This window comes from Podarcis cretensis (genome assembly GCF_951804945.1).
Source record: "Podarcis cretensis genome assembly, chromosome: 7".
Lineage (NCBI taxonomy): Eukaryota > Metazoa > Chordata > Lepidosauria > Squamata > Lacertidae > Podarcis > Podarcis cretensis.
In genome coordinates, this window is record NC_137176.1 from 92,861,703 (window position 1) to 92,887,138 (window position 25,436).

The following is a 25,436-nucleotide window of genomic DNA, read 5'->3' on the forward strand; positions in this document are numbered from 1 at the left end:
CGCAAGTTAGGAAGGATGTTGATAGACAATATATCCTCTCCTGCCTCGCTGAACATTCCCACGCTGCTCTTCCCAGGAGAACGAGGACCTCCGCGCCAAAGTGCAGCAGCTGGAGGCCACCTTGCAGCAGAAGGTGGAAGAGCTGATGTCCCTGGAGGTGCAGATGGACCGGCTGCAGTGGCGCAAGGAGGAGGAGGTGCGCCACCTGGACGAACGCCTGCGAGGGCTCCAGCTCTCCCTGGAGGCACAGAAGAGCCGCCCCCCTGAAGTGCAGGTGAGTGCCACCCCACCTCTCAAGGACCCCTTTCCGACTGCTAGAGTAATAATAATAATAATAATAATAATAATAATAATAATAATAATAATATATTACCCTGCCCATCTGGCTGGGTTTCCCCAGCCACTCTGGGCAGCTTCCAACTAAGTATTAAAATACAGTGGTCTGTTAAACATTAAAAGCTTTCCTAAATAGAGCTGCCTTCAGATGTCTTCTAAAAGTCTGGTAGTTGTTTATCTCTTTGACATCTGGTGGGAGGGCGTTCCACAGGGTGGGTGCCACTACCGAGAAGGCCCTCTGCCTGGGTCCGTGTAACTTGGCTTCTCGCAGGGAGGGAACCGCCAGAAGGCCCTCGGAGCTGGACCTCAGTGTCAGGGTAGAACGATGAGGGTGGAGATGCTCCTTCAAGTCTCTCACTTGTGGGGTGCCTCAGGGTTCCGTCCTCTCCCCCATGCTTTTCAACAATAACATGTAGCTGCTGGGAGAGATCATTGGGGGTTTGGGCTTGGTGTTCATCAGTATGCAGATGACACCCAGCTCTACCTCTCCTTTAAATCAGAACCAGTGGAGGCGGTGAAGGTCCTGTGTGAGTGTCTGGAGGCAGTTGGAGGATGGATGGCGGCTAACAGATTGAGGTTGAATCCTGACAAGACAGAAGTACTGTTTTTGGGGGACAGAGACAGGGAGCGGGCTGGTGTGGGGGACTCCCTGGTCCTGAATGTGGTAACTGTGCCCCTGAAGGACCAGGTGCGCAGCCTGGGAGTCATTTTGGACTCACAGCTGTCCATGGACACACAGGTCAATTCTGTGTCCAGGGCAGCTGTCTACCAGCTCCATCTGGTACGCAGGATGAGACCCTATCTGCCTGTGGACTGTCACACCATTGTGGTGCATGCTCTGGTTATCTCCTGCTTGGACTACTGCAATGCTCTCTACGTGGGGCTACCTTTGAAGGTGACCCAGAAGCTACAACTAATCCAGAATGCAGCAGCTAGACTGGTGACTGGGAGCGGCTGCCGAGACCATATAACTGTTGATTTGCAAGCCCCCTCCATAGAGGCTGGCCCCTCTCACTGTCCTCGGAGCTTGCTTACCGGTAACCTCCTCTGGCTGATATCCAGACAGACCAGGGAGATTTTGATAGGCGACATTTTCCCAAGCGTGGGTAAAATGCACAACCCCTCTGCCTCCTGCTTCCGCAGGGGAAAGAAAATAAGTCAGAAATCTATTTACATGATGTTTATTTCTGACATTACAGCACTAGAGAAAAACACGTCCTTTCAGTTCAGTTCTTCTAGCACGTCTGACAAACTTCCTGAACATGCGCAAATGGAAGGTTTCAAATTACACTCTTCACAGAGACTTATCCAGCCTGTGAAGGTCCTGGGAAATTCTGCTTTCCCACAGATAGGCGCATCATGTGATGTCAACAAACTGGCTGTCTGCAGCGGTGATGTTTCCATATACTGACAATAACACCGGTCTTCAAAGACCTACACTGGCTCCCAGTACATTTCTGAGCCCAATTTAAAGCCCTAAATGGGGAGGATGGAAGTACAGGAGATTCTTGGGAATCTTGTCTTTATGTTGTAGGTTGGATATGTGATTGTAAAACTGTAATTTGAAAAACCATATAGGTAAATTAAAAAAAGAGATAATAATAAAACCTATATTTATATGGGAACCAACTGAGGGGATCCATAAAAAGCAGCTGCACTAAAATGAATTATTGTGAAAACAAGAAAAATTTAAGAGGAGGTGCCCATTTTCGTCCTTGCTCAGGAGGCAATAGTCCGTCCCTGGAATAGCGATGAACATCGATAACACCCAGTTACCTGCGTTTTGCCTGTCTGTTGTCCACATTCCCCTACCTTGCAGAGGAAAGGGTCTTATCTCATCACAGACCCTGACTAGCTCCCCCCCCTGCAGTATATCACCAAGACGGTGGAGGTGGACTCCCCCCGTAGCCTCCAGGCTGTGGCAGAGGCCGAGGAACGGAACCGCGCCCTGATGGAGCAGCTGAACGCCCAGGCGGAGAGATGCCAGCAGCTGGCAGAACAACTGCAGAGCTCTGAAGAGATGACAGCAAGGCTGAAGCACAAGGTAACGAGATGAAGATACCCAAATATGACCATCCTATCTCCTCTCAGTCTGCTCTTTCCCAGGCTAAACATACCCGGCTCCTTCAACTGTTCCTCATCAGGCTTGGTTTCCAGACCCTTGATCATCTTGGTCGCCCCCCTCTGCACACCTTCCAGCTTGTCAACGTCCTTCTTAAATTGTGGAGGCCAGAATTGGATGCAGGACTCCTGATCAAGGCAGAACAGAGCAGTACTATGAGTTCCCTTGATTTGGACCAGGCATAGGCAAAGTTGGCCTTCCAGATGTTCTGGGACTACAACTCCCATCATCCCTAGCTAACAGGACCAGTGGTCAGGGATGATGGGAGTTGTAGTCCCGAGTTTGCCTATGCCTGATCTGGACACTAGATTTCTGTTGATGTAGCCTAGAATAACATTAGAATTTTTTTGCTGCTGCATCACCCTGTTGACTCATGTTCAGCTTGTGGTCCGCCAAGACCCCTGGTTCCTTTTCACATGTGCTACTAGTAAGTCAGGTGTTCTCCCATCCTGTATTTGTGCATCTTCCTGCCTAAGTGCAGAACCTGACATTTGTCCCTACTGAAATTCATTTTGTTAGCTTATGACCAGTTCTCCAATCTTCTAAGGCAGGGTTCAGTAAACTTTTTCAGCAGGGGGCCGGTCCACTGTCCCTCAGACCTTGTGGGGGGCCGGACTATATTTTTTTTGGGGGGGGGGAATTCCTATGTCCTACAAATAACCCAGGGGGTGCGGGTGGCGCTGTGGGTTAAACCACCGAGCCTAGGACTTGCCAATCAGAAGGTCAGCGGTTCAAATCCCTGCAATGGGGTGAGCTCCCGTTGCTCAGTCCCTGCTCCTGCCCACCTAGCAGTTCAAAAGCACGTCAAAGTGCAAGTAGATCAATAGGTACCGCTCCGGCGGGAAGGTAAACAGCGTACCTCTGGTTCGCCAGAAGCGGCTTAGTCCTGCTGGCCACATGACTTGGAAAATGTACGCCGGCTCCCTCGGCCAGTAAAGTGATATGAGTGCCGCAACCCAGAGTCGGCCATGACTGGACCTAATGGTCAGGGGTCCCTTTACCTTTACCTTTACAAATATCCCAGAGATGCATTTTAAATAAAGAACACATTCTGCTCATGTAAAAACACCAGGCAGGCCCCACAAATAACCCAGAGATGCATTTTAAGTGAAAGCACGTATTCTGCTCATGTAAAAACAGCAGGCAGGCCCCACAAATGACCCAGAGATGCATTTTAAGTGAAAGCACGTATTCTGCTCATGTAAAAACATGCAGATTCCCGAACCATCCGCGGGCCGAATTCAGAAGGCGATTGGGCCGGATCTGGCCCCCGGGCCTTAGGTTGCCTACCCATGCTCTAAGCCAGCCTTTCTCAACCTGTGGGTTCCCAGATGTTGTTGAACTACAACCCCCCTCACCCCTAGCTAGCAAGGCCAGAGCTCAGGGATGATGGGAGTTGTAGTCCAACAACATCTGGGGACCCACAGCTTGAGAACCGCTATTCTAAGCTCATCTTGAATTCCCATTTTGTCTTCTATGGCATTAGCTAACCCTACCTGGAGGGGTCTGTTCCAACGCTACAATTCTGTGATCCCTGAGCTGTGTGGTCCTTGCACTGTGCCCCCCGAACCCCCAGATTCTCAAGCGGGATCTCTCCCTGGCAGATCTCCGACTATGATTTTGAGATTGCCGGTCTGCGTCGGGAGCTGCTGGGTGAGATCAACCAGTTAGAGGCGCAGAAGGAACAGGCCATCCGGGAAGCCTCTCAGTGCTCTGAGACACACCTGCAGCACCTGCGAGAACAGCTGGCAGGTAGCTGGGATGGGGAGCAAGGTGTTGGGCTGGGGGTGTCTGTGTGTCTCCAAACCCATTTCAAACTATGGGCTGAGGCAAGAGATGGGGAACTGGCTAAGGGTTATATTTATTCATTGCATTCCCATCCCACCCGTTCCTCTAAGGAACTCTGGGAAATACCGGTATATTTTGTGTGTTTATTAAAAAAATAATATTTATTAAAGTTTCAAAAAAGTTACAAGAATAAAAAAGAAAAGAAAAGAAAAAGAAACAAAAAAATACAAAATACAAAAAGGTAAAAACAATTAAATACCGGTATATTTTGTTCTCCCCTTCCTCATTTAATCGTCACAACAACCCTGTGAGGTAGACTATGCTGAGAGAGTGTGATGGTCTCAGGTCACCCAGTGAATTTATTTATTTTTTCACCTAATTTTTATTGAGTTTTCCATATTTCATTGCACAAATCCATAACTTAAAGTATTGCTCAAAAAGAGCATCGGCCTCCTTCCCTCCCTCTTTCTGACTTCCACATATCTTTCACAAATTCATCGCATTTCTATAACCACTTTTTCACCTTTTGTCTTAATTGATTGATTGATTGATTTGTGTACTGCCCTTCATCCGTAGAATTCGGGGCGGTCCACAGCATTCAAATTACAAAACGAGAAACACAAAGCACACAACAAAAATAAGAACAGAAATAACCCCACTTTGATCTCTTTTCTCTCGTAGTTCCTTTGTCTGATACTCTAACCACTGCACGACGCTATCACTCACACTACATCCAGGTTCTAGAGAAGAGAAGGGTTTGGGTACCGGAAATCTGGTTTTAATGCCTTTGCCCAGTGTGGCCTTCTGTCTTGGCCTGCCAGTTTGCCTTGCAAGGTTGTTGTGAGTTCAAAACACGACACACTGCTCCGAGGAAGGGCAGGCTATGAACAAGGCAAGCCAATGCTTCTCTTCCTTTCCCCTTCCAGGAGTCCGCCAGCGCCTGGACACCCTCCAGCCCCTCCTCAGGGGCATGAAATCTGACTATGGCAGCCTTCGCGGGCAGGTGCGCAGTTTTGCAGACTGCTACGAGGCGGCCCTCAACGAGGCTCGGCAGCAGGTGAGGTTCAGGGGCAAGGGGCGGCAGCGGAGGCTCCAAGCAGGGCTATTTGGGGGTCTGGGCTGCCCCTGCTCTTTAGTCTACCTGACGTCATGGGGGGAAGGGCAGCAGGACCAAAAACTGCTTGGGGTGATGGACTGAGAAGACTGACGGAGCAGCTTGATGCTTCTTTTCCACACACACACACACACACACACACACACACACACACAAACACACACACACTGTATGTCTGTGTATGTGTGTGTGTGTGTGTGTTGCTTTCCTTTACAGACAAGTATATGGAGCCATTTGTGTTTATAATACTATATAGTGGTTTTGTTGTTGTTTAGTCGTTTAGTCGTGTCCGACTCTTTGTGACCCCCTGGACCAGAGCACGCCAGGCCCTCCTGTCTTCCATTGCCTCCCGCACTTTGGTCAAACTCATGCTGGGAGCTTTGAGAACACTGTCCCACCATCTCGTCCTCCGTCATCCCCTTCTCCTTGTGCCCTCCATCTTTCCCAACATCAGGGTCTTTTCCAGGGAGACTTCTCTTCTCATGAGGTGGCCGAAGTCTTGGAGCCTCAGCTTCAGGATCTGTCCTTCCAGTGAGCACTCAGGGCTGATTTCCTTCAGAATGGAGAGTTTGGATCTTCTTGCAGTCCATGGGACTCTCAAGGGTCTCCTCCAGCACCAGAATTCAAAAGCATCAATTCTTTGGTGATCAGCCTTCTTTATGGTCCAGCTCTCACTTCCATACATCACTACTGAGAAAACCAGAGCTTGAAGTATACGGGCCTTTGTTGGCAAGGTGATGTCTCTACTTTTATACAGTGGTACCTCAGGTTAAGTACTTAATTCGTTCCAGAGGTCCATTCTTAACCTGAAACTGTTCTTAACCTGAGGTACCACTTTAGCTAGTGGGGCCTCCTGCTGCCGCCGGAGCTCAATTTCTGTTCTCATCCTGAAGCAAAGTTCTTAACCCAAGGTACTATTTCTGGGTTAACGGAGTCTGTAACCTGAAGCATCTGTAAGCCAAGGTTCCACTGTATATAGGCCAAAAAATGCAGGCAAAATATATATTGGCAGTTTCATTCTTTCCTCAACCCCCTTCTGTCCCTCCCCTCGTCTCTCATCTAACTACAGTCTTTGAAACACTGACTCAACCCTTTTCTTTCACTGAACATGCTGAGCTCTCCTTGCACCTTTTCCGGAGTGGCTTTCCACTTAGATTCCCTCTCAACTGGCTCTTCCTGGTTTTGTGGTCCGGCGTGTGGTGCTGGCCTCGCTGGTACCGAAATCCCACCCTCTCTCCTCTCGCCCCCAGGTGTGCTCAGCCATCGGCGAAGTCTCTCACGCCAACCGTCTGCTGCAGGAGAGGTGCCAGAGGGAGCTCCAGCTGCGGAAGAAGTACCACGACCAGCTCCTGGAGCTGAAAGGTGCCCGCAAGTGGGGAGGGCGCAGGGGGCAGGCAGGGGGGAGGAACCAGCGTGCGGCAGCCGTGGGGAAAAGGCAAGGGACCATTAGGAAAGGACATAAGAAGGGCCGGCTGGATCAAGCCAATGGGCCGCCTAGTTTAGCATCCTCTTGTCACCTGCAAGCAGGATCCGAGCATCCGAGCATCACAGCAGAAAACTAGTTGCAAACTCATGTGAGTTTCTAAAGACAATACCGTATTTTTCGCTCCATAAGACACACTTTTTCCCCTTCTAAAAAGAAAGGGGAAATGTGTGTGCGTCTTATGGAGCGAATGCAGGCGGGAGGCTCTGCTCAGCGCTCCCTTTAAAGAGCCACGTGGAGCATGTGTGCGACTCTTGGGGGCTTTTCCCTGAGGAGGGAGAAGGGCAGCCCGTCAGTCGCTTCTCCCACCTCGCAGAAAAGCCCCCAAGAGCCGCACACACGCTCCATGCGGCTCCTTAAAGAGCGTGTGGCTCTTGCTGGCTTTTCTGGGAGGTGGGGGAAGGGACAGAGGGCAGCATATCAGTCCCTTCCCCCACCTACCAGAAAAGCCCCCAAGAGCCACGCTCCCTTTAAAGAACCACGCTCCCTTTAAATAATATTTTTTTTCTTGCATTCCCCCTCTAAAAACTAGGTGCATCTTGTGGTCAGGTGCGTCTTATGGAGCGAAAAATACAGTGCACAATTCAATTTGGCTCGTCCAAATTGAAATGTGTTCTAATATTTCCCATCACTGCCTCTGTGGCAAGGAGTTCCACAGTTTAACTCTGTGCTTCCTGAAGAAACGCCCTGAATCTTCCAACATTCAGCATCACAGGAAGCCCCCTCCATCTGCTTTCTCCTTGCCACGGATAATTTTATAAACAGCCGTTGAAGAATCTCAGCTAAAGCATCTCAGACAGATGTACTCCCGACCTCTGCTTAAGAACCAGCAGGGAAGGGGAGCCCATCCATGTCCATGGAGGTCCGTTCCACTGAGATCTCTGAGGTGCAGAAATCCCAAGGGAGCAGAAAAGACTATTTATCTATGCGATCACAGCTGGTCGGAAGTGAATGGCCCAGAAATGGAAAGAAGAAAAAGTCCCGACCAGATAAGAATGGCAGATCAAGTTGGTGGATTATGCCGAAACGGCAAAAATGACCAGAAGAATCAGGAATCAGGCAGACCAAAATTTTAATAAGGAATGGGGGAAATATATAATTTATCTTAAAAACCATTGCAAACAGCTAAAATCACTTGTAGGATTGGCATAACACTTGTAGTTTAATGGTGAATTTTGGATATAATGGAGATGTAAAAGATTTTGGATTCTTATAAAAGATGCAGGAGGAAATGGTTAACGAAAGGACCCACAAAGGGGAGGAAAGAAATCCAGGAGATTCTTAGAAATCTGATTTTTATGTTGGTTGTTGGATAACTGACTGTAAAACTGAAAAACTAATTTATTTATTATTTTGAAAAAGAGCAAAGCTTGTGAGCAATTTAACAGTAAAAAAAAAAAAAAAAGACAAGTTCTCTGAATATGGATCCAGTGGATCGCAGGCAGCTGTTCTCGCCCTCTCCAATCACTCGGTCAACTCTGGCTGCACCCTTCACCCCTGAGGCAGCCGCAATTGAGCTGTGGGTCAATGACGAATGGATTGGGCCGGTAACGGATTGTACTGTGACAGCACTTTTGAACTGCAGCTACTGCCGTCACCATCGCCATAGTTTGGTGGGAAAGATGAGTGCAAATGAATAGGGCATGTCAATGGTAAAGGTAAAGGTAAAGGAATCCCTGACCGTTAGGTCCAGTCGTGGATGACTCTGGGGTTGCGGCGCTCATCTCGCTTTATTGGCCAAGGGAGCCGGCGTACAGCTTCCAGGTCATGTGGCCAGCATGACTAAGCCGCTTCTGGCGAACCAGACCAGCGCACGGAAGTGCCATTTACCTTCCTGCCGGAGTGGTACCTATTTATCTACTTGCACTTTCATGTGCTTTTGAACTACTAGGTGGGCAGGAGCAGGGACCGAGCAGCGGGAGCTCACCCCATAGCAGGGATTCAAACCACCGACCTTCTGACCGGCAAGCCCTAGGCTCTGTGGTTTAACCCACAGCGCCACCCACGTCCCTAGTGTCGATGGTGCTGTTCCCTAAACATCCCTTCTTTCCCTGCAGGAAACATCCGGGTTCTGTGCCGCCTGAAGCCGCTGAGCAAGGATGAACAGCAGGGAGGGGAAGTGGAGACCCCGGTGGCTGCGGACCCTGCAGACGACGGCTGCGTCACGGCCTCTTACAAAGGGAAGGAGCGCACCTTTAAGCTGGACAAGGTCTTCTTGCCGCAGGCTACCCAGGAGGAGGTGAGGACCACCTGCCCTCGGAGCGTGTCTCTGTCGGATGCTCCGTGTGCCTCTCCCTCCTCAAAACGAGGAGGATCTCAGCATCCCACTGGTCCGGAAAGTGGCATGTGGAGACCGGGTGCTTGGCACGGTGGGTGGGTGGGTGAGGATTCGGGGCCTTCGCAGTTGAGCATGGTGAGGAGGTGCTGAGTGGCAGCCAGAAGAGGGGGGCTCTGTTTGAATCCCAGAAGTGCCCGGTTGGAATTCAGGGCCGGTCAGAGGTATGTGCCTATCTCTCCAGGCACCGGCTGAATTCTTTCGACCTCCCTCCGGCGACTCCCGGTAGGAAAAACACACGAGGTCCGTTCCGGCGATTTTCCTCAGGCTGTGAGAAAAACACACCAACTGCTCTCCTCCTCCCTGCTCTCCAGCATATCCCCAGGGAGGGGAATCAGACTCAGACAGAAATGTATCTTACATTCTTTTATTCCTGTCTTTACTTCAGTACAGAGAAAACATGTCCGCTCTCTTCAACAAACAGAGAGAAACTCCAAAACTCCACCCATGTACATCCTGTACAGGTCATGTGACACACACACTGAGCTAACATCCGGTGCTCAGTACAGAATGGACTGCCCCTTTGTTTCCATGGCAACAGTCACACACTTCCTGTTTGGCTTTCCAGCCACAAGCAGCAGACTTGGCTGCTATAGCCTTTGCTTGCTGCTGCATTGCTGCTTTAGAATAACATACTCCCCCTAAAGTATCAATGCGTGCAGCGAGCAAAGCGTCATCCAGAGAAGAAAACAAACAGTTGTTATACATATAACACTCCCCTGTTGTTTCAGTTCCACCCTTGGAACTACCCGCCACTGGTTTTACCAATGTACCTCTCTGGTTGTGTGACTTCCAAGGAATGAGTGCTTCTGCATTACCTTGGTTAGTAACTCTCTGTTGTGCCTTTGTCTCTGACTCAGACACAGCTTCAATTTGACCTTGGTCGTTTACAACAGCAACACATGCAATAGCTAGGTTTGCAAACTCCTTTGAATACCTCTTGGGTGGTACACCCTTCGTTGCTCTCTCAGACCTACGTAAGAGGTGCTGCTCTCCCTTGCTTTCTGGTTCAGCCTCTGAACTCTCTGAAGAACCAGTACTAAGCTTAATCAGTGGTTCATCCTCCTCTTCTGAGGGTCTAGTCATTGTGTGAGATTTCTTCTCAATGACTGTGACAACTGAGCTGTCTGAGCTATCGCTGTCATCATCAGTACTACTGAACTCAATAAGATCAAACTCATCATCATCATCATCAGAATCATTATCATCTCCTGTGGGAAATGTGTGAACAATCACTCTCTCCTGTTCAGGAGCACTCTCTAGAAATTTTGTGAGAATCACCTTACCAGATTCAGACAAAATTACTCTGTAGAGACCCTTTTCATAACCCACAAAAATGCCTCTGGCATTCTTTACTCCACCCGGAGCTTCTGTCCTCACATGAGACCCGAAAACCTTGAAATGGGCAACAGAAGGTTTTCTGTGGAACAGTTTCTCAAAAGGAGAACATCCCAAGTCTTTTGAAAACTTTCTCAACCACGTGTAACAAAATGACATTAGCGACTCAGCCCAGTACTCATGTGGCAGATGTGAACTAAGCAATTGCGCTTCCATTCCCTTTTGCAATTCTTTGTTCACCCTAACACAGACACATCTCTTCCAAGCTTCTTCGGAAGCTGCAATTTTGTGTCTTATCCCTTTCTTCTTCAGGAACCTCTGGAAATCCTGTAAGAGAAAAATTGGCTTCTCATCTGTGCAAAGACAATCTATGTCAGCATCATGCATATTTTTAACTTTGTCACAAAACTCTTTAAACCTTTCTAAGGCTTCTTTCGGTCTCTCCAAAAGATAAATCCAGACAAAACCTGTAAAAGAATCAACACATATTAGGTAATACTTTGCATTGCCTCTAGATGGTGCTAAAGGACCAATCACATCAGCATACACCCGCTGAAATGCCTTGTCAACCCTCGAGGTGACCTGCTTGGCGTTCTTCTTGGCTACACCTGCAAAAGAAACCATGTTAGAATCACAAGAATTACATTCCATGTAATCACTTTGATCAAAAGTCAACAAATACAGTCCATCTTTCTCTTCGGCAGAAAGATACAGCTCTCCATCTTTGTAGATATCGCAGTGTTGATCATCATAGGACAGTTTTAGTCCCTTCTTGGCAATCTGCGAAACGCTGAGCAGATTGTACTTCAACTCTGGAACCAAATAAACATCGTTTATAGTCAAGTTCAGACTTTTAAGATACACAGTCCCAATTCCGGTGGCTTCCAGCTCTTGACCGTTGGCTTGTTGTACAATGAAGCTTTGCTTCTTAAACGACGAAAACAAATCCTTGCGATGGGTCATGTGAACCGTCGCTCCCGTGTCTAAAACGAAGGAATTCCCCACTTGTGGTGTGGCTTTTAGGGACATCAAAGCCTTTGCAGGCTTCGCCTGTGACTTGGCATGACTTCTGCCTGACGCCTCAGACTTCGTGGAGCTTCCCTTGGCTCCTTTGTTCTGACGTGGCTTCCTGCAGTTCCGCTGAAGATGCCCAGTCTGTTCACAATTGTGGCATCGGACAACGTTCAAAGCTACGGCGTCTCCTCCAGTAGCTACAGCAGTGGGGGTGTCAGAACTCCGTTCTTGTCTCCCCCTGTCCTTGACTTCCAGGGCGGCAAGTCTGTCATGTTCGTTCAGAACCACGGCAAAGACCCTGTCCGACGTTAGATCTTGCGCTGGGAGAGACCCCAGCTGACTGGCAACCGTTTTGTAAGTCCGATTCAGGCTGTTGATCACCATGAAGCAAAACACTTCCTCATCCAGACGGAAATTGCGTTCCACCATCTGCTGACGCAGAAATTTCATTTCCGTCAGGTGCGCTTGAACATCTCCATCAGGCGCAAGCCTCAGGTTAGTCAGCTTTTCAAAATACAGCAACGCTGAAGAACCTGCATCTCTCTGATGTGTCCTTCTCAGCGTGTCCCAAACATCTTTCGCGTGCGGTAAATCTTGTATATGAATAAGCTGAGAGTCCGACACGCACAGAATTATAGCAGTTCTGGCCTTCACATCCTGTGACTCCCAAGGACGCGTTGGTGCTGCAGGGATGGGGTTTTCAATCACCCCAAACAGTCTCTGATTCTGCAGCAAGGCCTTCATCTTAATAGACCAAGATGCATAATTGTCACTGGTCAAAAGGGTTGGAGAAGGCAGGCCTCCCCCCTTCTTGGCATCCATTTTGAGTCCTTGCATTGACTCTCAAACACAAGCCTCTAAAATCCAATAGCTGGCTTGTTTACACTCTGTGCACCTGGCAGCAATAACACTGGCTGCTTGGAAAGTCCCTTTCCAACAGTTCCTTTGTAAAGGCCTAGTCAAAACACGAGCTGTTTTGCTTCTCCGAGCACAGCCTGACATCCAGCCCTTATCTTGAAACTGGCCTGCGTTGCTAAGCAACCACATTCCTTTCCTTGGACAGGAAAAACCACAGGAATGTTTGGAATGCAGACTCTTCTCTCTCGGAGCTGTTTTTCCCAAACGTTGCTCCCATGAAGCAGAGAATTAATCCAACTGCATTCACACTCTTAAGCCCCAAAGTCTCATACCTGGGCTCCGTAGCTTGGCTTTCAGCTTCTTGTGGTCAGCTTCTAGCTGCAGAGAATCAGCCTCCATCTCAGGCTTCAATGGAGAGGGATGAATACAGCCTCCTTGATGCAGACTCCCATGGATCGTAGCAACCGTCAACTGCTACCAATGTCAGAATTCAGGGCCGGTCAGAGGTATGTGCCTATCTCTCCAGGCACCGGCTGAATTCTTTCGACCTCCCTCCGGCGACTCCCGGTAGGAAAAACACACGAGGTCCGTTCCGGCGATTTTCCTCAGGCTGTGAGAAAAACACACCAACTGCTCTCCTCCTCCCTGCTCTCCAGCATATCCCCAGGGAGGGGAATCAGACTCAGACAGAAATGTATCTTACATTCTTTTATTCCTGTCTTTACTTCAGTACAGAGAAAACATGTCCGCTCTCTTCAACAAACAGAGAGAAACTCCAAAACTCCACCCATGTACATCCTGTACAGGTCATGTGACACACACACTGAGCTAACATCCGGTGCTCAGTACAGAATGGACTGCCCCTTTGTTTCCATGGCAACAGTCACACACTTCCTGTTTGGCTTTCCAGCCACAAGCAGCAGACTTGGCTGCTATAGCCTTTGCTTGCTGCTGCATTGCTGCTTTAGAATAACAGGGGGGTCATTTAGTCCAACCCCCTGTGATGCAGGAATCAAAGCTGAAGGAACCCAGGGAAGTGGCCCTCTGACCTCCGACAGGGGAGGCCACTGTCTTTTGAGGCCCTCCGTCCCTCTGCCAAACAGCATTTGGAATACTCTGCACAGTTCTGGTTGCCTCGCCTCGAAATGGATGTTGAAAAGGTTCAGAAAAGGGCAACCAATACAGTCATACCTCGGGTTGACTGTGCTTCGGGTTGAGCGAGTTCGAGTTGCACTCCGTGGCAACCTGGAAGTAATGGAGCGTGTTACTTCCGGGTTTTGCCACTCCCGCATGCGCAGATGCTCAAAATGACGTCGCATGCATGCGGGGAAGCGGCAAAACGCGACCTGCACATGCGCAGATGCACCATTGCGTCTTGTGTTCCATTCAGGATGCGAACGGGGCTCTGGAATGGATCCCGTTCGCATCCCAAGGTACCACTGTACTTGCTTGGTTATTTTACTTATTTCTCGTATGGTTAGAAATCACCCCAGAATTGGCCTTACTAAACGCCTTCCAAGACAACAATGCCCACTTACACCACAAAGAACTCATAACCCACCTACTTTCAGCAGCCAGAAACGCCATAGCCAGACACTGGAGAGACCTGTCAGGAGTAAGCATGGACCAATGGTACCAAACAGTATGGGAAACAGCCCTAATAGAAAAATTAACTAATAAATTGAAACTGACATGGGGACAAACAGAAGAAGACGCCTTCACCCCGGTATGGTTCCCCTTCATCACATACACAGCCCAACAAGTCAATGACAAAAATCCACCGACAGCATACAAATCAATATGGCTAACCTGATCCAAAACACCCACCCACCCCACTCACACACGAAAACAAAGACCACCAGAGCCAACCACAAATGAACAGCCACACCCTCAGCCAACCCCAACCTCTCTCACCACCAAAGGAACACAAGCGAACAGCAGAGAACCTGCACAAGCAACACTGACACCAGAACCCCACATATATTAAGTAAAATAGAAACATCGCCACCCGACCCCCCCATTTCCCTCCCTCTTTCCCCCTTTTCTTCCTAATGCCTCAACAAATGAAACTGATTTGTAAAAACGTTACATGGAAAAAAAATACGAGAGAGAGACATTGCAAACACTTTTGTAAATCAAGAAAACCTTTAATTAAAAAAGAAAGAAAAAGAAAAGGGCAACCAAACTGGTGAGGTGGGTGCTGGGTGGGAACGACTACCCTGTGCAGCGTGTGGGATTTTTCAGCTAGAATTTTAAAAATTCTGTGCTGCATGGATGCTGTCAATAGGCAGGGAGTTCCGAAGGTTGGGTGGACTGATCCCTTATAAAGGTGGGATGGGAATTATGTGTTACGGCACCAGGTTGGCCCAGGAGGGCCGTTGCATCACCCGAATGCCACTTCTGGGAGAGGACATGGCGTTTGCATGCATGGGAATCGTCATCAGGGTCAGAGGGGGTGCTTTTTCTCCTGGGCTCCAGGCGCCCTGTTGGTTTGGCGCACACCTTGACCCTCCCTCGCTGCTTTGTGACCCCTTGATGTCTAGGTGCCTTCCAGGGAGCCGCTGGCCAGCCTGAGTTCCTGGTTGCCAAAGCAGCAGGTAAAACCCCCGGCACAGACGGCCCCGCTGCTCATGTCCTCACCGGCCCTCACTGCACCTCCTGACCTCTGCCTCACAGCCTCTGTGCGCCTGTGCCCGTGCGCATGGGTGCCCCTCGCTCAGATCTGCCCGTTTCCTTCTCTGCCCCCTCTGCAGGTCTTCCTGGAGATCGAGCCGCTGGTTATGTCCTGCCTGAATGGGTACAACGTCTGCATCTTTGCCTACGGGCAGACAGGCTCCGGCAAGACTTACACCATGGAGGTAGGAGCTTGCTCACCCACCAGCCCATAGGATGAGCCACCTCGGGGGGGGGGGGGAGGGGGAATTGGGGCACACGCAACCGGCGCGCATGGCACACCCGAGCGAGGGGTTTTCGTGCACCTAATGCGCCTGAATTAATTCGCTTGACGGGCTTGCTGGGCACTTTTGCATGTCCCCGTAATCACAGAACTGTAGAGTTTGGCTGCGCATCTTTTTCTTAAGCTGCCGTCCAGATACAGTGGCACCTCAGGTTAAGAACTTAATTCGTTCTGGAGGTCCGTTGTTAACCTGAAACTGTTCTTAACCTGAAGACCACTTTAGCTAATGGGGCCTCCTGTTGCTGCCGCGCTGCCAGAGCCCGATTTCTGTTCTCATCCTGAAGCAAAGTTCTTAACCCAAGGTACTATTTCTGGGTTAGCGGAGTCTGTAACCTGAAGTGTTAGTAACCCGAGGTACCACTGTATAGACACACACAGAAGTTCTGTCTCTGTGGTCTCTTCAGATGGAGATGGTAAAGGACCCCTGACTGTTAGGTCCAGTCACGGACGACTCTGGGGTTGGGGTGCTCATCTCACTCTATAGGCCGAGGGAGCCAGCTTACAGCTTCCGGGTCATGTGGCCAGCATGACTGAGCCGCTTCTGGCGAACCAGAGCAGTGCACGGAAACGCCGTTTACCTTCCCACCGGAGCAGTACCTATTGATCTACTTGCACTTTGACGTGCTTTCGAACTGCTAGGTTGGCAGGAGCAGGGACCGAGCAACGGGAGCTCACCCCGTCATGGGGATTCGAACCGCCGACCTTCTGATTGGCAAATCCTAGGCTCTGTGGTTTAACCCACAGCGCCACCTGCATTCCTCTATTGCGATATTACATTTTCTTAAATAGCAGAAATATCAGTGCTGAAACCAAATTGCCCCCGGATAGGAATTCCCCAAAGGTGAGGGGCTCCTTCAGCAGAATCAAGTATCAGGGCTTCTTCTGGACATGACCATTTCAGACTGTAGCTAATGGCTTGCTTGCTCAAAGGCTTCCAGTGTGGAAGAAGAGCAAATTGGATCCATGGGATGTGTAGGCTCAATTTTTCCTCATCGAAATGCAAGTTTTCAGTGTGCAAGGGAGCTTCTACCGACCCAGGGAGGAAGGAGGCATTCATGACACCCCCTGGCCATGCAAAATGCAGGCTGTAAAGCAAACCCCTTGGGTTTTGCTGATTAAATCAGAAATGTGGCTTTCAGTAGATTTTGTTTTTGTAGATGATAAATGTTAAAATTAATTTCTGCAGTCACAAGGTCGATCAATCAGTAGCTGAACTGGGTTCCACACAGTCACAAAAACAAATTAAGTGAAAAAGCCTCAAAAACAAAAACCCCAAAATAAAGAGCAAAAACAAATTGCCAAACTTAATCTGTTCCGGAGGTCCGTTTGACTTCCAAAATGTTTGAAAACCAAGGCGCAGCTTCTGATTGGTGCAGGCGCCCCAGAAACAATAGCCGACAGCCGCATCAGACGTTCGGCTTCCGAAAAACGTTCAAAAATTGGAAAACACTTACTTCTGGGTTTTCAGCGTTTGGGAACCAAGGTACCACTGTACTGAGTAGCACCACTGATCAATCTAGTTCAGTATTTCCCACACTGGCTGGCAGCTGTGGAGTTTCAGGCTGGAGAGATTCCAAGCCCCCCTGGAGATGGCAGGACTTGAACCCGGAGCCTTCTGCATTCAGGGCAGACACTTCCTCCCTCTGAGCTTTGGGCAGGGCCCTCAGGGTCTTTCTGTTTCCAGGGCGTTTCTGACAACCCCGGGATCAACCAGCGGGCGCTGCAAGCCCTCTATCAGGAGATGGAGGCCAAGTGTGACGCCTGGAAGTATTCGGTCAGCCTCAGCATGGTGGAGATCTACAATGAGGTGATCAGGTGAGAGGCGCTCCCGAATGCGGATCCTGCCCTTGAGAGAGAAGCAGTGCGATGTAGTGGTTAGAGCAGTGGACTAGGACCTGGGAGAGAGCCAGTTTCAAATCCCCATTTGCCATGAAGCTCTCACTGGTTGGACTTGGGGACAGGTCCAGTCCCTGTCTTCTCTCAGCCTCGCCTACCTCTCAGGGTTGTTGTGGGCATTAAACAAAAAGGAGAATCAATCATATATTGTAGAGTTGGAAGGGGCACCAAGGGTCTTCTAGTCTGACCATGTGCAGTGCAGGAATTCTGCCCACAGCCACCCGTGGGTGGGCTTGAACTGCCAGCCTTCTGGCTAACAGCCAAACTCACAGATCCTTTGCGCCGCAAGAGGACCGCTCTGCTATGCCAAAGATCCGGCTTGTCAGCATCCTTCTTTAAGTGTGGTGCCCATAACTGGACACAATATTCTAGATGTGGTCAAACCAAGGCAGAAGAGAGTGGGACTGTTATTTCCCTTGATAAGCAGTTGGCTTCTTACCTCTCTCACCCTGACCTAGCCACTGTGATCCACGCGACGGTCACCTCCAGGCTTGATTATTATAACTCGCTCTACGTGGGGCTGCCCTTGAGACTGAACCAGAAACTCCAACGGGTGCAGAATGCTGCAGCGAGACTCCTTACGGGGTCTTCGCTGCAAGATCACATTCATCCAGTGCTATACCAGCTGCACTGGCTCCCGGTGGAGTACAGGATCAGGTCTAAGGTGCTGGTTTTAGCCTTTCAAGCCCTATACGGCCTAGGACCCTTGTACCTATGGGACCGCCTCTCCTGGGATGTCCCACAGAGGATCTTATGGTCTTCAAACAAAAACATCTTGGAGGTCCCAGGCCACAGGGAGGTTAGGCTGCCCTCAACCAGAGCCAGGGCTTTTTCGGCTGTGGCCCCAATCTGGTGGAACGCTCTGTCCCAAGAGACTAGGGCCCTGCGGGACTAGACATCTTTCCGCAGGGCCTTCAAGACGGAGCTGTTCCACCAGTCCTTTGGCCAAGGCACAGTCTGACCCCCTCCTTTATTAATCCTCATAGAAGTAGCCCAATGGTTGCCGTTAATCTGATTTTGAATGGATTTCAAAATGAATTGATTTTAGAATGTCGTGTTACTTTTATTGTTGTTAGCCGCTCTGAGCCTGGCTTCGGTTGGGGAGGGTGGGACATAAATAAATAAATAAATAAATAAATAAATAAATAAATAATAATAATAATAATTGATCTGGACACTCAACCTCTGTTGAGGCAGCCAAGAATAGCATTAGCCGTTTTTGCTGCAGCATCACGCTATTGGCTGACGTGACGCTTGTGATCCTCTTTTCCCAAACGCTGCTGCCAAGCCAGGTAGCCCCCATCCTAAATTCCTGCACCTGGTTCTTCCTACCTGAGTGTAGGACCTTGCATTTGTCTCTGTAAGAAATGAAGAAATGCTTCCAGCTCTGTCTTCTCCTGGCGGAAGGCTTTCCTCACCAGAAAGCGGCATCCCTGGCCTGTCTGTACCTAACGAGAACCTCTTCTTCCTCTTTCCTTCTAGGGACCTCCTTGCCAGGGACCCCCAGGAGAAACTCGACGTCAAGCTGAATCCGGACGGAAGTGGTCAACTGCACGTCCCAGGACTGACCAGCGTGGAGGTGGACAGTCTTCGCCAGATCAAAAAGGTAGACGGACTGGACATCCGTGTTTGGGGACTTGGGAGCCATCTGTGTCCCAGAGGGCAGACTTACTTATCCAGCGGGTTTTGCCCCAGTGAATTAATTGTGAGGTGTGATCCATGAGAAGCAGTCAAGTACAACATTCCTTGCAATGCTAGAGAGGACATGCGAAGGAATGTTTGGTCCAGCCAGTCAAAATTTCCTGTTCCTCCTGGCTGGAGCATCCTCCCTTTTGCATGCGACTAGAGGTGGGCGTGGCCTTACCTGTCCAGGTAACGAAAGGACGAGTCACGCAGCACACCTTTCTCTTTTTGACTTCCTTCTTCATTTGACCAGCTATGACTGTTCTGCTAGCTCTCAGCTAGCAGAAGCACTGGGATTATTCACCCATATGGGGTAAATCCGCATGTACATATTTGTAGCTAAGTCTGCCTTCAAGAATCCAGCTGTGAACTGATGTGAGTAAACTTCTTTTATTGACTTTGAATAAGATTGTGGCATCTTTATTCTTTTAAGAGAGATTCAAAGGGAACTTACCAGGAACGTACAATTCAATCTGAGCCAGACGGAATTGTATAATAGTGATAGGCTCACACGAGCCTGCAACCAGCTATCTGCTTTAGAGTGGTACCTCGGGTTAAGAACTTAATTCATTCCGGAGGTCCATTCTTAACCTGAAACTGTTCTTAATCTGAGGTACCACTTTAGCTAATGGGGCCTCCTGCTGCTGCCGCGTGATTTCTGTTCTCATCCTGAAGCAAAGTTCTTAACCCAAGGTACTATTTCTGGGTTAGTGGATTCTGTAACCTGAAGTGTCTGTAACCTGAAGTACCACTGTACATGTAAAAAGGGGAATGTACTGTGTTTTTCGCTCGATAACACGCACCCGACCATAACATGCATGTAGTTTTTAGAGGAGGAAAACAAGAAAAAAAATATTCTAAACGAAACAGTGGATGTATGATTTTTGTGGTTCATGCTGTGGCCACAGACATGTGATCTGACGGTGAGTTTGGGGTAGCCCAATGCAAAAATCCTGAGGATCCATGTGGATCCATGTTTGTAACCACGTTTTTGCACCACTGCGGCCCCAGGCAACAGTGGGTGTGGGATTTTGGTGCAAACTGTAGCCATGGACATGCTATGTGATCTGATGGTGAATTTGGGGTGACCCAGTGCAAAAATCCTGAGGATCCATGTGGATCTGTGCTTTGTAACCACGTTTTAAGTGGGGAGGGAAGGAAAAGCACTCAAGGGACAAGGAGCACGTGTGAAGCAGGCTCTGCTTCTCTCCCTCCCCGCCCCCCCCAGCAAGCTGAAAATCTTTCCTGCTATTTCCAACAAAGCGGGAGGAGAGAGATACAGAGAGCCTGCTTGCTTTAAAGGAGTCAAACGGACAGGAGCCGCTTACACTCGTGTAAGTGGCTCCTCTCCCCTCCCGCGAAAACTACGGTAACTCTGCTAAGTAAAGGAACTTGCTAGCACAAGTTAGGAAGGGTATTAATAAACAATATATCCTCTCCTGCCACCCTGAATATTCCCACATCAATTCCCCACTTGAATTGGCCCTCCATCCTTTTGCCTCTTCTCCAGATGCTCTCGCTGGGCAAGCGGAATCGGGCCACGTACGCCACCAACATGAACGAGCGCAGCTCCCGCTCACACGCCCTCCTCACCGTCAACATCACCGGCACTGAGCTGGCCAGCGGCACCCAAGTCACAGGTATCTCTTTTTTGGAAATGATTTTTATTGGTTTTCCAAAATAAATCACATGCTTAACACAAATTTTTAAAATAAAACAAGATTCCTCCGAAGCGTAAGACTTCCCTCCTTCATGATCAAGGTGTCTCCCCTGCCAGGTGTCTCCCCTCCTGCCCTCCGTGGGTCTTTTAATCAACAGCATATTATTGTCCATCTGAATTAATAGCCCTCCAAAGTATCCAAAGTCTTTATAACGTTGCAAGAGTTATTCAAGGCCTGCCAAAGATTCTAAGCGATTGGAGTGTTCTTTCAAATACAATCTGCATTCGTCCCATTCTCTGCTGAAGTTTTGGTCCTCCTGATTTCTGATTTTCCCAGTCATTCTAGCCATTTCTGCATAGCCTTGTAGTTCCATCTGCCAGTCTGCCTTTGTTGGCATCTTGTCCTCTTTCTATCGCTGGGCAAGACAAGTCACAGGTATCTATCCACCTGCCCTGTCGGCAGCTGCTGAGCAAATTGGGATGGGGCGGGGCACCTGTCCAAGGCATAGCTGTCAATCGTCCCTTATTTGGCGGGAAAGTCCCTTATCCCAGCGCCGTGTCCCGCTGCTGTCCCTTATTGATGATGTCCCTTAAATTTCCCGGGTTTCCAAAGAAGCAGCTCCTCTCCCTCCCTCCCTCGCTGCCGGCCAGGGAGGAGGGAGGCTCCAACTATGTTGCTTGGCTGCGTTGCTCACCCAATAAGGAGTCTAAGAACGACTGGGGGATGGAGCTTGCATGCCTTGTGCTGATCAAATCAGCCGCCTTGCCTGGGGACTCGCCTTTGCTCAGCACTTCCCAGCGGAGAGGTGACGGTGATTTCCCTTGCTGCATCCCCTTTGCCTGGTTGCTGCGCTGTGGGAACCACCGCTTGAGGCTTCGTTTGGCTGCTGGCTGGGCTTTCTGCCTTTGGCTTGGAGGGGCTCAGAAATTGAACGTACCTGTGTTCGGAAAATCCCTTATTTTGGCTGCTGATCCCTTATTTTTGAGGCTGCTGGTCCCTTATTTTCAAATCTGTAAGTTGACAGCTATGGTCCAAGGTAGGAGATGCAAGGATGTGGGGAAAGACGGAGGCCGTTATTTCATTTTTTCCTTCTTTCCCCTTTTTCTATTTGTCCCTCTTTTCACGTCTTATTTAACCCTGTGAACTTATATATAACAGAATGTGTTAAAGAGGAAACGCATTCTCCTCTGCCACAGGGAAACTGAATCTGGTGGACCTGGCCGGCTCGGAGCGGGTGTGGAAGTCCGGTGCGCAAGGAGACCGTCTGAAGGAGGCTCAGAGCATCAACAAGTCCCTGCTGGCTTTGGGGGAGGTGATCCAGGCCCTGCGCACCAAGCAGGCGCACGTCCCCTTCCGCAACTCCAAGCTCACTTACCTGCTGCAGGATTCTCTGGGCAAAGGCAGCAAGACCATCATGATGGTGCAGGTGAGAGAGGAGGGCAGGGCAGGGGTGGGGTGGGGGTTCAGGCAAAGACCCATGCCAGGCATGTGGGATGTGGAACACAAGAGCAGTCAAGTACGACATTCCTAGAGTGAACATGTTTACACATGGGGAGGAATGTTTGTCCAGCCAGCAGGTAAACTTCCTGTTTCCTTCTGGGCTGGGACAGACTTCCACTGCATGTGACTAGAGGTGGGCGTGGCCTCACCTGTGCAGGTAACGACAAAAGCACAGGGCAGGGCAGCCATCTCTCTCTCTTTGACTACATGCATCGAAGAAGCAACATCTGCTTAGCCAAAGATGCTCTTTTGGCCAAGAGAGGACAAAGGGACTGTCTCCTTATGAGATAGTTTCTAGGTGTACGTTACTTTTCTAAGGTAAGTCTGCCTATGGGGATCCAATTGTGAACAGAATGATGTGTGAGTAAACCTTTTTTAATACTTTTATAGAAGGATCTAGGCCAGCACCCTGCTCTCATAGTGGTCAAGAAGGAGTGCCAGCCTTTGTGGGAATGTTCAGGGAGGCAGGAGAGGATACGATACGATACAATACGATGCTATACGATACTCTTTATTGTCATTGTCATTCTCCCATAGAGAACAACAAAATTTTAAAAAATCCACATCAGACATTCAAAAACCCACAAGCCTGCTATCTCAGCTATCCCAACCTGGTTAGCCCCCGAAAAACTCTGATACCCCATAATTGAATACAGTATACTCCCATAGAGACTACCGTACACTGCATTTAAAAACAAAATTGCATTTGGGTAGAAACTGTTTCTCAGGCAGTTAGTCCTGGTCTTTATAACCCTGTACCTTCTTCCGGAAGGCAGAAACTGAAAGAGATCATTTCCGGGGTGCGCACTGTCCTGCACTATCTCTGCCGCTTTCTTATGGCACCTGGAAGCACAGATTTGATCCAAGGTGGGAAGAGTGCACCCAATTACTCTCTCCGCAAAAAAGGAAATGTAAAACTCTGCTAAGTTTTAGAACTTGCTAGTGCAAGCTAGGAAGAATGTTAATAAACAATATATCTGAGAATCCTCCGGAAAAATAATCTCTCAAAGGACCTATTGATGGCATTTTACCATTGTACTGTTGAGAGTGTATTAACTTCTGGTCTGTGTGTGAGGTTTGGGAGCTGCACGGTCAGGGAAAAACAATGCTGTCCAGGGTTGTACAGACTGCGCAGAGAATAACTGGGTGCTCTCTTCCCACCTTGGATCAAATCTATCCTTCCAGGTGCAATAAGAAAGCTGCAGAGATAGCGTAGGATAGTGCGCACCCCAGAAATGATCTCTTTCAGCTTCTGCCTTCTGGAAGAAGCTACAGGGTTATAAAGACTTGGACTAGTCACCTAAGAAACAGTTTCTATCCAAATGCGATTTTGGTTTTAAACACAGTATAAGGAGTCTCTTTTATAGGGAGTATATTGTATTTAAAAATGGGATCTCAGAGTTTTTAGGGGGCTAACCAGGTTGGGACAGCTGGGATAGCAGGCTTGTTGGGTTTGAATGTCTGACGGTAGATTTTTTTCAATTTCGTTGTTCCGTATGGGACAGTGACAATAAAGATATCGTACCGTATCGTAACACAGGAACCTGGACCAGAGGCTTTTCCTATGTTCTCACGTTCCCCCTTCTTATCTGCCCCACAGATTTCTCCGCTGGAGAAGAACGTGGGCGAGTCCATCTGCTCCCTCAAGTTTGCCCAGCGCGTCTGCAAAGTGGAACTTGGCCCAGCCTCCCGGCGCATCGACTCCTCTGCCCAGCGAGAAGTTTGAGCTGCTCTCGACCCCGTCGGGAAGAGGAGGACTCGGAGCCAGTGCAATGACCGGGGGCGCAGGCCCCCTCTTCAGCAGAGGAGCCTTCTCCCAAGCAGGCCGGGCCGGAGAGCCAAAAAGCGTCCCTCTGTCCCCCCTTACCTGAGCACCAGTTTCTACAAAGCTTAGAAGGGGTTGCAATGACATAGACAAGCCCTGCATAGACTTTGGGACAGCCTTCCTCCACCTGGTGCCCTCCAGCTCTTATAGGGAGGTGGCCTCCATCAGCCCCTTTTGGGGCTGATGGGGGCCACATCCCAAAAAGAGCTGGAGGGCGCCAGGTGGAGGAAAGCTGCTTTAGGATTGTAGTTCAGCCAGCCCTGTCCCTGCTTTGCAATGCCATTGTCCTTTGAGCTCTTCCCTGCTTTGGACGCTTGTCATATCCACAACGACCCTGTGGTGTTGCCCTCCCAGTGTGACCCTGTGGTGTTGCCCTCCCAGAGCCAGTGTGGTGTAGTGGTTCAGAGCGGTGGACTCGTAATCTGGGGAACCGGGTTCGAGTCTCCGCTCCTCCACATGCAGCTGCTGGGTGACCTTGGGCCAGTCACACTTCTCTGAAGTCTCTCAGCCCCACTCACCTCACAGAGTGTTTTTTGTGGGGGAGGAAGGGAAAGGAGAATGTTAGCCGCCTTGAGACTCCTTAAGGGGAGTGAAAGGCGGGATATCAAATCCAAACTCTTCTTCTTCTTCTCCCTGCGCCCTGTCCCTTGATGGTCTCGCTCCGGAGGTTCTGTGCTGGGTGGATGCTCTGTTGCAACCCGGAGATGTTTGGGGGAGCAGCCATCGTGAAATGAGGGGGGCAGCCCTCTGTGACCATCTCTTAGTAGAGCAAGGTGGACCCGGCTCTGAGCCGGGCCGCTAACTCAGCCCACCACTCCCTGACCCAGCAAGCGTGGATCTCGACGTGTGTGTCTGATTGCATACATCCCCCCATCTTGGCACCCCCCCCAAAAAAACCCAACCCCTGTTTGCAGACCTTCAGAATGACTTAGTTCAGTCCAGTCTCCATTTAATCGCTCTTGCTGATGGCGACCCGAAAGGGAGATTTCACTGCATGCTTTTGGCAGGGAGCAAGGGTCCCGATCCATCGCAGTGGGAACCAACTCTTGGGGTCACCTGACGAGGAATTCTTCCCGTTTCACGAGCTGTTGTTGGCATCCGTCTGTCTCGAGCTACTTACGAGCTAACTTCATGCAGCACATCATTAAACTGTGGAACTCCCTGCCCCAGTAATGGTGTCAAAAGAGGATTGGACAAATTCGTGGAGGAGGAAAAGGCTATTGATGGCTACTAGCTGCTGGTTTTGTGTTCAAATCCTGTTTGCAGGTTTCCCGCAGGCATTTTTCCAGCTGCTGTGAGAACAGGATGCTGGACTAGATGGGCCGTTGGCCTGATCCGGTGGGCTCCCCTTACGTCCTCCCACTGCTGCTGCTGCACAACTCTGGGGGTGCCACCCCCCTGATTTCTATTTATTCGAGCTTGGAAGGAGCTGCAGCAAAAGGGCGGCACACAGGGTTCCCTGAAGGTGCAGTGGGCTTACAGCTCTGACCGCTAGGAACACTGCCTTCTTGTGAGTCAGGAGAGCCT

General features: G+C 49.6%; 1 protein-coding gene across 1 annotated transcript in view; it reads left to right on the top strand.

The window, feature by feature from the left end:
* Positions 1–24,033, top strand: part of KIFC2 (kinesin family member C2) — a 54,535-nt gene extending 30,502 nt beyond the window's left edge. Inside the window, exons 8-19 of the mRNA XM_079984217.1 lie at positions 77–274; positions 2,207–2,380; positions 4,063–4,210; positions 5,173–5,303; positions 6,611–6,722; positions 8,901–9,082; positions 15,142–15,246; positions 17,029–17,159; positions 18,723–18,846; positions 20,434–20,563; positions 21,781–22,010; positions 23,685–24,033. Of these exons, the coding sequence (XP_079840343.1) occupies positions 77–274; positions 2,207–2,380; positions 4,063–4,210; positions 5,173–5,303; positions 6,611–6,722; positions 8,901–9,082; positions 15,142–15,246; positions 17,029–17,159; positions 18,723–18,846; positions 20,434–20,563; positions 21,781–22,010; positions 23,685–23,810 (1,791 nt within the window). The 3' untranslated portion in view covers positions 23,811–24,033. The remainder of the gene's footprint in view (positions 1–76; positions 275–2,206; positions 2,381–4,062; positions 4,211–5,172; positions 5,304–6,610; positions 6,723–8,900; positions 9,083–15,141; positions 15,247–17,028; positions 17,160–18,722; positions 18,847–20,433; positions 20,564–21,780; positions 22,011–23,684) is intronic.
* The last annotated feature ends 1,403 nt before the right edge of the window (positions 24,034–25,436 follow it).